Source organism: Pelecanus crispus, chromosome Z (genome assembly GCF_030463565.1).
Source record: "Pelecanus crispus isolate bPelCri1 chromosome Z, bPelCri1.pri, whole genome shotgun sequence".
Classification (NCBI taxonomy): Eukaryota; Metazoa; Chordata; class Aves; order Pelecaniformes; family Pelecanidae; genus Pelecanus; species Pelecanus crispus.
In genome coordinates this window covers 78,980,569-78,992,609 of record NC_134676.1, presented here as the reverse complement: position 1 = coordinate 78,992,609, position 12,041 = coordinate 78,980,569, and the positions used below count along the sequence as shown (strand labels likewise).

The window sequence follows — 12,041 nt, the reverse complement described above, 5'->3', positions numbered from 1 at the left end:
ATATTTATCAGTAGAGGTAAATTTGTACCAGCTGATGGTGGGAACACCAGAGTGTTTGGAAGCATCTAAAGGGCCTCCAGATGCCCAGCTGTGTGGGTGTCAGACTATGCTGGATTGCAGATTGCAACTCCCTATGTTTCCTTTAGAATCTTAAAGAAAACGTTCCTTAATTGTCTGCCATGACTTACAGTGTGCCTGACAATAAAGTCTGTATCAAAGTAAGAATCAGAGAAAAAGAGACCCCAAGACACCTGAAGGGGAATCCACAATCTACATTGCAAAGCACTGCCAGAGATAGTTCATATGGTCTCAACTTGTACAGCTCAACAGAAGCAATCTCTTCTTAGAAAAGTAAAGTATATAACATAGGGCAAAGTTGTAACTAAACTTCACAGAAAAAGCCTGAACAAAGCTAAAGGCACCTCTCTCCTTTCTTAAGCTGAAAAGAGGTTTCCTGTACCCCTCTACACTGATCAACACAAAGAATAGGAGCCTAATTGAAATTAGAGGAGATGGACATCACTGCCAAAGTGACCCTACTGTCAAATGTGAAAGAAAAATGGGCTCAGTAGCTTCTTAGCTACTTACTTAGCTAACTTCATTAGCTCTATTCAGATTTCTGCACTTACACAAAATCACATGCAGTGGATGTTCCAAAAGATACAACTGTGATACAGCCTTCAGTAACATACAGTCTTGTCCACTGTCCTTTGACTGTATTCCCAGAAATAAGTCTGAATTTAATTTACTTAAACTATGGATTTGACTTGAGTCTAATACTCCAACAGTAATCTTTTTCAGACTGATTCCCACAGAAAAAAAAAATACTGATGAAACACTGGGTACACAGAGAAAACAATACCAACCAATCTTAAGGGTAAAAACCCCAACAAATATGTAAATACAAAATTTAATCATATGGAAAAAATTTCTAAAATTTAATTAAATTGTGTGGTACAAGTCAATCTAGAAGAATCACAGCCCTATAATTTTTTGGCTGTGGATGCAACACAACAGCTTTATATTTTTCTCAAAGCCATATTAATAACTCTTTGAATACCTCAGTTAAAACAAATGCACATATTTAATGAAGAACCAAGTAATTTAATAGTAACTGTTGGACAAACAATCGTGGAAGTCATTATGGAAAGTTTCATAGTTTGGCCACATGGCTACAGAAACACCACAGAATGGATTTCAAAATGTATACTAAGCCTCTTAAATTACCAGCTGTATATATGGCTCTATTTAAACATCAAATATTCTACTGAGGCTATCTAGAAAAGGTGCATGAAGGGATGCACCTAAATTACATTCCTAACCTTTCCTAAATACATTTAACACTTTACAGACATGAAGAAGATTTTCCCTAGTAAAAACTCTACACTACAGATCTGTAGTTACTATAGACAAACCCACTAACTTGTTTCAAAAGATCCAGAAGTAAATTATTATATACATAGGAGAAAAATAAGCTGCAGTTATGAAGTTTTCACTTTTGATGATTTAACATTAAAGTAAACCCCACCAAATAAGAACTGCAACCACTTTGCAGTTCCTGGTAAAAAGTGACACTTAGTGTAAATGGAAAAGTTATTTTATTGTGATTAACAACAAATTCCACCTCTGCAATACCTAAGCTTCAACAGAAAGAGTTTCCAAAACCACCAAGAATAGACAGAAAAGAATACAGCATGGCTCTTCCCCTCTTGTTTTGCTAAATATTGTATTAGAAGTAGTCCTACATTCCTGGCAGAACAGGATGCCTTTTCTTCATGACTTCCTGCAGAAGTGCTTTTTATGTCTATCCTGAACTTCTACTGAAGCCCAAAAATGCATCTCTCAAGACACAAAGTGAGTATGTTCAGGTATTACATCTATGCTCACACTATCAATTTGGGATGTTTCCAAAGCACCGAGAAAAATGGAAACAACTGATAGCTGTTTTCTTTCCTAGCAAACACTTTACCATTGACAAAGCTCCAAGCTTCTCCTGCACTTTTGCCCAAATGTTGGTTTCAGCTGTGACTGCCACATAACTGGCCAGGCAGCCCTGATCTCTGTGGAGCTGTAGGTAATATCCATCCCCTTGAAGATCACAGTCCAGGCAGTATGTACATTACTGTCCCATGGGTGTTTTACCATTCATGTGCTGCTGTTTTTCACGGTTCCTGAAGAAAACAGCACAGAAGTAGTGTTCAACTACAGCCCAAAATCAGTTGTCACCAGGGCATTTTGTGACTTACCCTCCATGGACCACAAGTAGTCTTTGCAAGTTCGCTGTGCCCAGTGCAGTGACCTGCACAATGATGGCAACATGAACCCTGCTGGTTTTCATGAAATTTTTTCATAATTATATAGATAGCTTTAAAGAAGAATGTCTTACCTTGGCGTATAAAAGTTTGGCTGGTATCTAGTAATATATCACAGCCTTCTACTATCATTCTTTCTATGGCTAGATTCTTCCGGATGTTTTCTGTGTCACTCACTTCATCATGCATCACCCTGTTAGGCACAATACAAAAAGCACTTTAAATTCCCTGAAATGTATCTTACACCTGTTGTGTCTCTTTTCACTTGCACTTACACAGTGTAGGCACAGAAGGTAGCTGATGTCCTTTGCCACCTGCTACAAAACAGATGTACACACATGCAGTACATAATCATTCTCAAGCAAGTTTCTTGCCTTTTTTCCTTCCCTTTTAAATCATTCTTGCAATCATTTCATTTTTTCAGCAGTGGAACCAATTTTGCCAGACTTGGTTTTAGACTATTCCTAAACACATCTGACAGATGCCACCAAGCTAAAAACCCTTCACAGATGATAGAATAGTACTTCTTGATCCTTAATAGACTAGGCTGCCACAAACATGGAAATGTTTCCTAGCATTTTGTATTGGTTATTGTAGAGTCCCTGCCCTTGACTTCAGGTTCCCACTCTGTTCTGCTTCAGTTTACTTCTGAATGTACCATTCACTTCCCCCTTGCTTCCTATAACAACCACAGCCTTGATGGCTCACTGCTTACTTTCTTCCACTTTTTTTCATGGGCGTCCTCCTCTTACACAGAGAAATACAGATTTTTTTCAAGGCTGAACGGAATGCAGACGTTTATACGGTGTTGTGATGTATAATATCTTCCTGAACTGGGACCAGACTGCACTATCTGAGAGCTCCTCCTCAGAACTACATTAAAGGGACAAAAATGAGTCACAAAGTTTTATATTTATGGTCTATACTGCCTGCCTTATGAGCAGTGGAGGATCAATCAGTCTCAGCCTCCAATTCTGAATGTTCAGTGACAAATTAGTTGGATCGGCAATGAACTCTGACTTATGAGATGAAGCCAAGTCAAAGCTGATTGATCTGCTTGTGCACATAACCCTGGCAGGAGAAATCCTCTGCTTTGCTTGAGTGAAAAGTGCTTCAGATGGCCTCAGAACAGGACAGAACTTGCTGAACACTGCAGGGGTCAAACACAGACATTTCTGTGAAAGATACTGCCTGCCCAGCTCTTTCGGAAGTTAGAGCTTGAAGAGGTGGCACAACATGACCTGACTCAGAAAGCTGCCTCTGTTAAAGATACAGCAGGAGAAAAAAAAAAAAAAAAAAAGAAAAAAAAAGCTGCAAATTAACGGGCAGTTTGTACAAGGTAGCAACTTTATCTTAACAGAAAAAGAAAACTGAGCAGTCAAGAGCGTGCAAATAACAAAAGCTATAAAGCGATCCCTCTTTTACAACTAAGTATTCTCCAAGTACTTCTTTGTTGAATATGCCAGATACTCAAGATTTATATCCTGGAGTTCATGCAGCATTTCTTTGTTCACAACAGAAGACTGCGCTTCCCGGAGATAACAACCAAATTTCTGACTGACAGAGGGGAACATCTGAGAATGGTCTGGCAGTTCAGGGAAGAGCTTAATTTTGCAGGTTTCTACAGGGAGCACCATTTCTTGAAAAATATCTTTAGTTCCTGTTTATCTGGCATTATTTGAAGCATATATGAAAATCAGTTATTTCATTAACACACATAAACTATAAGACAGATTGAGAACTCTGTACTTTTCAAGACCCTGATTGATTCCTGTTGTCACAGAGTATTGGAAATGCCCTTTTTCTTTAAACTGTGAAAAAAATATATACTTCTCTATGTAAAGAAAACTGCTTTGCTCATAACCCAGGAGCAGCTGGTTCCTATAGCAACTCCTATTGTCCCCTACCCAAAATACAAGGAGGCACTTGTAGCTTTATGTTAGGGAAAAAAAAAAAAAAAAATAGAAGAGCCAAAATATTAGGTTGCAGTATTTTGGGGTTTTTTTTCATTATCGTTGTTTTGGTTTGGTTTTGATCCTTTTCTTTAAGAGAATTTTTTAAGAAAAGAACAAAACCAAACCAAAGTAGAGAAAATAGATTTTTCATTTCAAAACCTTTGATTCAAGATTATCAAACGTAAGGTAGAAAAATCTTACCTTGAAAGTTCTTCTAGTTTAGATTTAGCAAATTCAAGGCTTTTTCGCTCAACATGCTCATGTGGTGTGTGAGCCAGAAGTTCATGAAGTGTTATAATATATCTAGGAATCTTAAAACAAATTAGGTATAAAATCAGTAAATCCTTAAAGGAATAATTTCAATACAGCTTTTTGTTAAATATTAGCCATTAACTTGGTCAGAAAAGTTTTGCAAACATAGTAATTTTTAAACTAATATCCCCAGCTAGATGATTATACATGTATTCTAAATATAACTACTGCCAAATATACTGAACATTTGGGTGATAGAGACTGCATATGCATATGTATGTTTTCAATTTGAGGAAGCACAAGATCCATTTGTTACATTTCAAGGAAAAGATCAGGTCAGAGGCAGCCACAAATACGACATGAAATTCCATTGTTTCATGCTGCTATCCAAGTGCCAATAGAGAAAACTTTCAAAACTCCCTGGGAGATCCACACATACCTTCCCTCAATTTTAATAGCATATGTTCATCTAAATTTCTTGTGACTTTTTGAAAATGCCAGCTGACCTGTTTGCATTGTTAGGTTAATGGTTGGACTGGATGATCTTAAAGGTCTTTTCCAACCTAAAAGATTCTATGATTCTATGATTCTATGATTTCGATAAAAATCACTTTGCACTAATGGACACTGAAGAATATGCAGTATTTGACTACTAAAGGCTACAGGATAGCAAAGGACCCTGATCCATTTATTATTACTTAAAGCGGTTTCAGGGCTTTTAGCTAGAACCAAGTGATACTGCAGTATAACTTGTCTTTGCAGAATAAAAGTTTTTTAGGAGACGTGACTTCTTATTATGCAGAATTGAATAGTCATCAGCAATTACATCCTTCATTGCATATGAATAGGACCCTCTCTCTCCCTTCTAAGATCCCATGACCTTGTTTCAGCTCAACCAAAAAATCCCAAAACTTTACAATATACAAGCTCAAAGCTAAAAAATGTATTGTTGCAGGTGCTAATGGCCCTTTAGGCTAATATGAATAACTAGCACTAACACAAGTGTCAGTGACACCCCTTTTTTTTTTGACTCTACTTGGTTTGCCAGTAACTGGACAAACTGAGGGGGTTCACTATTCTCTTAATGAGTAAAATGTCAGTTTAAATGTAAAAGACACAAAATCATCAGACCAGTGTTTTACAGACCTCTTAAAACAGCTGCAAATAATTAATCCAGGCAGATCAAGGCAAACTATCAGCAGGATAAATAAAGTTTTCAAAACTTTTGCAAAATATTTTTCATTTTCTAAAGACCAAATCACCAGAGAACAAACTGGGAAGAAAGCTTCAAAATGTATTCCGAGTAAAATGCTTGTGACTGCTCTAACTTGCTATACCAAGTATATTATCCCTCTCTGGACTGCTTCATAATCCTACAGCAAGTAGGAGTCAAGTAATTGGTTCTCAGCTTTTTTTCTTTTGGTGCGAGTCCTCATCCCCGTGTTCCCCTTCAAGATATATAAGATTCTGAGTAGATATGAATCAGTACAGTTGGAGAAAAGATCTCTACAGGCAGAATTTCAGTATAATAACAAAATAAATAAAAACTAAGTTAATTTTCACACGAGTATTTTTAGTTAAGCAAGAGCATCTTCAATCAATTGTAATGTTAGTAACACAAAATGAATCAACCAAACATTAAAAACAAATAGTCACAAAAAAATATGCAGAGACTACCTGAAACATGGGGTAAGTAAGGAAAGTTTCCAGCATTCGCCCCTCACATGCTGGGTTGGCTTCATATTGCTTCAAGAGTTTGTCAAAATCTCTGTTTTGCTTACAGTTTGCCAGTACTTGTAGACTATATTGATGATTCCGAACAAATTCTTGATATATGTTCAGCATTGGCAGCAGAATGTCAAATAAGTCAGCTAGAAAAAGTCAAGAATTTTTTTTTTTCCAGCTACCCATCTCCTGAAATATATTTTTAAAGAAACTACTATGTTCTATGGAAGTGAATTACTATAATCAGTTCTGTTTCCAATATACTGAGATTTTAGAAACATTAAACTTGGCTCTTTCATCTGCAAAAACATGGTTGTTCTGATTAGCTAACAATCAGACAATATCACTGAAAATTCAGGGGCCCATGTCTAATCAATGCTTAGGGCAGGGGCATTTTCGTATATGGACTGGAAGACAGTCACTACTGCCCACATGGGACTCCCACTGCACCAGATCTTCTGGTGTTAGTTTTGGAAATGCATTCCATTCAAAAAGGACTTCAAAAAAGTCCTGTCTTTAAAAAAAAGAAACAACAAAGTCCTTACTGTAATTTCAAAAATAAATACGAAAATTGCACCCCTAGAGAAAATTCAGTAACTTACCTAGGATTAAGGTAGGCCAATTAGCTATTCTTGCTTTTAAGCCTTGGTGAAATATCTCATGAAGAAACATGATTGTTTCACTGAAAAACAAGTATTTAAACAAACAAAAAGACGATTCAGGTTTTATTTTCTGATTCATAATTCACAGAGAAACATCTCTTCCTGGATAGTAGTACGGTTTGCACTTCACCAGAAAAAACAGAAGGTAGTTGTTATTATTATGGAGGTAAGTGATTATTTTTATTGTATTGTTTAAAATTTTTAGTGTAGTATATCTAAAAAATATATAGTATTTGGTGTAGAAAGCATATTCTGTTTATTTCTTTTAACTTGTATTGGGTTTGCATGGCAAGGTTTTGGGAGTGTGTGGGCTACAGGGGTGGCTTCTGTGCGAAGCTGCCAGAAGCTTCCCCCGTGTCCAGTAGAGCCAATGGCAGCCAGCTCCAAGACAGACCCACCGCTGGCCAAGGCCGAGCCCATCAGCGCAGTGGCAGCGCCTCTGGGATAACGTATTCAGGAACCGGGGAAAAAAACCTGCACAACTGCAGCTGGAGTGAGGAGTGAGAACAAGTGAGAGGCACAGCCCTGCAGACCCCAAGGCCAGTGCAGGAGGAGGGCAGGAGGTGCTCCAGGCACGGAGCAGAGATTCCCCTGCAGACCCTGGTGCAGCCCCTGCTGAGGCAGCTGTGCCCCTGCACCCATGGAGGCCCACGGGGGAGCAGAGATCCACCTGCACCCGGGGAGGGCCCCACGCCGGAGCAGGGGGACGTGCCCCAAGGAGGCTGTGACCCCGTGGGAAGCCCACGCTGGAGCAGGCTCCTGGCAGGGCCTGTGGGCCCGTGGGGAGAGGAGCCCACGCTGGAGCGGGTTTGCTGGCAGGAGCTGTGGCCCCGTGGGGGACCCACGCTGGAGCAGTCTGCTCCTGAAGGGCTGCACCCCGTGGGAGGGACCCACGCTGGAGCGGTTCGTGAAGAACTGCAGCCCGTGGGAAGGACCCACGTTGGAGAAGTTCATGGAGGCCTGTCTCCTGTGGCAGGAGCAGGGGAAGAGTGTGAGGAGTCCTCCCCTGAGGAAGGAGTGGTAGAGACAACGTGTGCGCCACTCAGGGGCAGGAGGGAGAGAAATCGGGAGTGAAGTTGAGCCCGGGAAGAAGAGATGGGTGGGGGAAAGGTGTTTTAAGATTTGATTTTTATTTCTCATTATCCTACTCTGATTTGATTGGTAATACATTAAACTGATTTTCCCCAAGTCTGTTTTGCCCATGATGGTAATTGCTGAGTGATCTCCCTGTCCTTATCTTGACCCACGAGCTTTTTCGTTATATTTTCCCTCCTCTGTCCAGTTGAGAAGGGGAGTGATAGAGTGGTGTTGGTGGGCACTTGGCATCCAGCCAGGGTTAAACCACCACATAAATAAAAACATCTATTAAATAACGTGTTCCACATAGTTTAATGAATAGGTTTTCCAAGAATATCCTTGACAATGCATTCAGTAGTTTAAGAGACTCAGTACGATGCAGAAACCTCAAGCCAGTGGTAGTCATCTACATTCTTGCTTGCTTCTGTTTAATATTTGAAGCTTACAACTTTTCTATAACATGAACCTTAACATTGTGTTTTAGCTTATGAGATCAACAGAAGTAGGGGACATCCCAGTTGTTAAGAGAAACCATAAAGAGTGCAGTGATCATGAATGAGCTATTAAAGGGAAACCTCTCTCATAACTAAAGGAACATGTTCTATTTCTTAGAAGTTTGGGGCAGATTTGGATGCAATCCCAATCCTGTATCAAATGGTAGATGCTTGCTAGCTTCTTTGTACATATTTATTACAATAGCATTTGGATGCTTAATGCAAAGAACAATTCTTTTTTGTAGGATATGAAAAGACAAATGAGAGGGAAGGAGGGTCCCTAGGCAGGACAACAGAAAATAGAAGATTTGAGGTACTCATCCTCAGGGTCTTGTCTGGATCATATAAGGCCACTAAATCCAGTTTTGCTCTCTTAAGAGAAAAAGAAACAGGAAAGGTAACAGAAAATTTTGAGAACTGCCCCAAGAGGCATGATTTGTCTTTTTCTTCCTCTAGCAGAGGAAGAAACAGAATGTAAGGAGGCAAAGAGGTCTAGCTGGTTTCAAACATCGTCACCAACAGCACCTTGCCTTTTACACCTGGAAACCTCATCTACCTCACTGATATTACTTACATCAGAGCAAAAAAACAAGTGCCAGACCTCACTACTGTAAAATGAAGCAGAATGGGAAGAAGCAGTAAGAGAAACCCCCCAAAAGCAAACAAAAACCCCATACCTGTTGAGGAAAATGCTACTAACATCATCGTGGCTGATAGGTGGCTTCTTTGAACTTGCAGCCATTCTTAAGGGCCGCAGAAAACAGTTAACAAGAACATAAAGTTGATGCACATATTCAGATTCAGCCTCCACCATGTTAAAAACTATCTGATTCCTTTTTCTCATACTTTCTGCATGGGGAGAACAAATATAATCTTGGACAATAGTTTTCCATTTTCTTCTACATAACCAGCCCCGCATGAAGCTCTGAACCTAAAAGTGGACCAAGCAGAAAAGAAGAATGAGAAAAAACATCACGCAACTTATCATAAGCTTTTCATTGTAGAAATAACCCCCTAAATGAAATGCCTCTGTTTTTTAAAAAAAAAAAAAGTTTTACTGCCCTTATTGAGCTATAATTGTTCCTGAAATATATATTTTTTTAGGTTTCTGTTTGTTAATGAAATTCCCACAATCACTTGGTCGTATTTATTGCCAGGAAACAGATTAAAAAGATACCACATACGTATCAAGGTCAGATGTTGCACCTTTGTATATACTCTTCCAATCAGCACAACTATGCTACACACTGTGCAGGCTTTTTAACTCCTTTTACCTCCCCTTACACATTTCTCTTATACCCCCAAAAGTATTGTGCAATGTGTCCAGGTAACACATTTCAAGACAGACTCGATATCATTATTGACATAATTCTTAAATAGTTGTTAAACTAGGTTTGCTTCCTGTTTTGAATAGGTACCACTTAGCATGTGTATTTAAAGCTATGTATCAATATACTGCTTAGTATCAGACACCTAGGCCATCAACACTATTACCCAGAAAAGGCAGATTTTTGGCATTCTTAAAGTATCTCTATGTCATGGAAAAATCTACTTAAGCAATAAAGTCCACTGAAGTTACAAGTGGATTAAAGATTACAGAAAAGGTCTACATCTGGTCATAGAAAATTTCAGTATGTCTTTGCCCTGATCTTGATGTGAAGATCATTCATCTTGAAGGAGAAGTGCAAAATCTCACTGGTAGCAGTTCACTCTGAATAAATAACTTTAAAAAAAGGGCCCAACTGTCAAAACAACCAAGATGTAGAATGCAATGAATTATATACAGAATCAGAGCTCTCCTACTAAAAGACATATTTCCAGCTTCTATTACAATGTTTAATCTACACGAAAAGGAAAATTCACACAAGGGTACCAGCTCAGTGATGACCCTGACTCAGACTGCGTGACCCAGAAAAAGTCAGAAACTAAGTCCACATACCATAAAGGATATTATGCAATTTAAGAGACTGGACACTGTGAGAATAAGGGTGACACATACAGGACCACACCTTCAAACATTAATTCCATTCATGCTCGTGCAGTAGGATTTGTGGGAGTCAGCGATGGGCACAGTTCTGGAGGTCGGTTATATCCTGACAACCTAAATCAAGACTGCACTCTGCATTTTCAATATTTGTATTCCAGCTGCAGTGACAGAATCTAAGTCGTTCTCTTATATGTTTATAAGCATTTTTACAAGAAAGGAGTATAAAGTCACTATACACTTGACTCCCACGGGACATCGCCCATGACTTAATTTCAATCTTTACAAAGAATTAAATGCAATGTGCAAGCTTCTTTAAGAAACTGAATATATACCTTGCAAGTAAAAATTAATACTTAAGTAACAAATACTCCATAGGATAAATGTGGCACTGAAACATAGGAAGCTGATATAATTTAAGAAGTTTAAGTAGGGGCAGGGCAAAAGGAATCTTGCTACTTGACTGTATTTAATGAAAATAAATTAAGACAAAATTACACAGACTAAAACACAGAAGTACACCCCCCATCCCACCCTTCTCCTCTTAAGCACAGAAGACTGCATGTTTACCTTTTTAATTTTTTTAATATCTGGATCCTCATCTTCCTGGTTCCCTTGATAAGGTCGCATTCTTTCTTTTGTTTTATTGAGAGCTATAATCTGACAAAAACAGCCACTCATTAAATGCTTTCTCTAGTTAATGAAACTCTTAGTTACAGAACTAGCAGAAAAATATTTTCCCCTTCTTCAAGCCTGTTAAAGCTGCAGAGAATGACAAGCATGTATTTGGACACAGGGACACGAACACAGTTCTCTGAAAACCAGCAAGGCTCTTGATCTAGGTGGAAGAAGGACCAGAAGAGAACTGGTTGTCCTCTCAAAACCAAGTGAGCCTTTCAGACCTTATCAGCTCAGTACTGCAACAAAATTTTTAACATTCAGTGAAACAGAGCAGTTTGGAATAGTCCACAATACTGTCACAACCAAAGACAATGTGTCAAGGATCAAACTCCTCATGTGAAGACAGGTAGGAAATAATACAATCAATGGGATGGACCCATACTGCAAAGCAACGTGTCATCTTAAAGCCTCTGACAAAGAAGTAATCCAATCAGTTTAACAGTCCCCAATATATCTAAGAAAAATATTTACCCAAGGTTCATAGGGGGACTATTACATATTAACCTTATCAGGTTCCATTATTTTCACAAATATTACAGAAATATGGGATATTATTGCAGTGCACACAGCAAAATATTACAATTCAATGATTGTTTAACAACTCTGGCACATACCTCAGATTTAAGTCTTTCAATTTCTGTGTCTTGATCTTCAAGCTGATGTCGAAGCTGATTGGCTGCAATCTTTTCAGTCTCTACAATCTGGACAAGATGAATGTACTTCTGCATTAACACCTCCCTTTCAATCAGAATGTCTGAATAACTAAAAGGGAAAACATTTATGTTAGTAAAAATAGCCAGATACTGTCTTCCATACCCCCTTACAAGATATTGACAGTATAAATATTACACCAGTAACAAAAAACCTGCAAAACCGCATTTGTTTGTCTTAATATATAA

General features: G+C 38.6%; 1 protein-coding gene across 2 annotated transcripts in view; it reads right to left on the bottom strand.

Annotated features, from left to right (window-relative positions):
- The window catches only part of RASGRF2 (Ras protein specific guanine nucleotide releasing factor 2), a 140,187-nt gene that overhangs the window by 68,331 nt on the left and 59,815 nt on the right, over positions 1–12,041 (bottom strand). For both annotated transcript variants that reach the window (XM_075726430.1, XM_075726431.1), the window contains exons 3-9: positions 11,757–11,904; positions 11,032–11,121; positions 9,155–9,408; positions 6,847–6,926; positions 6,197–6,390; positions 4,469–4,578; positions 2,387–2,505 (exon numbers count right to left, since the gene is read on the bottom strand). In XM_075726430.1, coding sequence (XP_075582545.1) covers positions 2,387–2,505; positions 4,469–4,578; positions 6,197–6,390; positions 6,847–6,926; positions 9,155–9,408; positions 11,032–11,121; positions 11,757–11,904 — 995 coding nt within the window. The remainder of the gene's footprint in view (positions 1–2,386; positions 2,506–4,468; positions 4,579–6,196; positions 6,391–6,846; positions 6,927–9,154; positions 9,409–11,031; positions 11,122–11,756; positions 11,905–12,041) is intronic.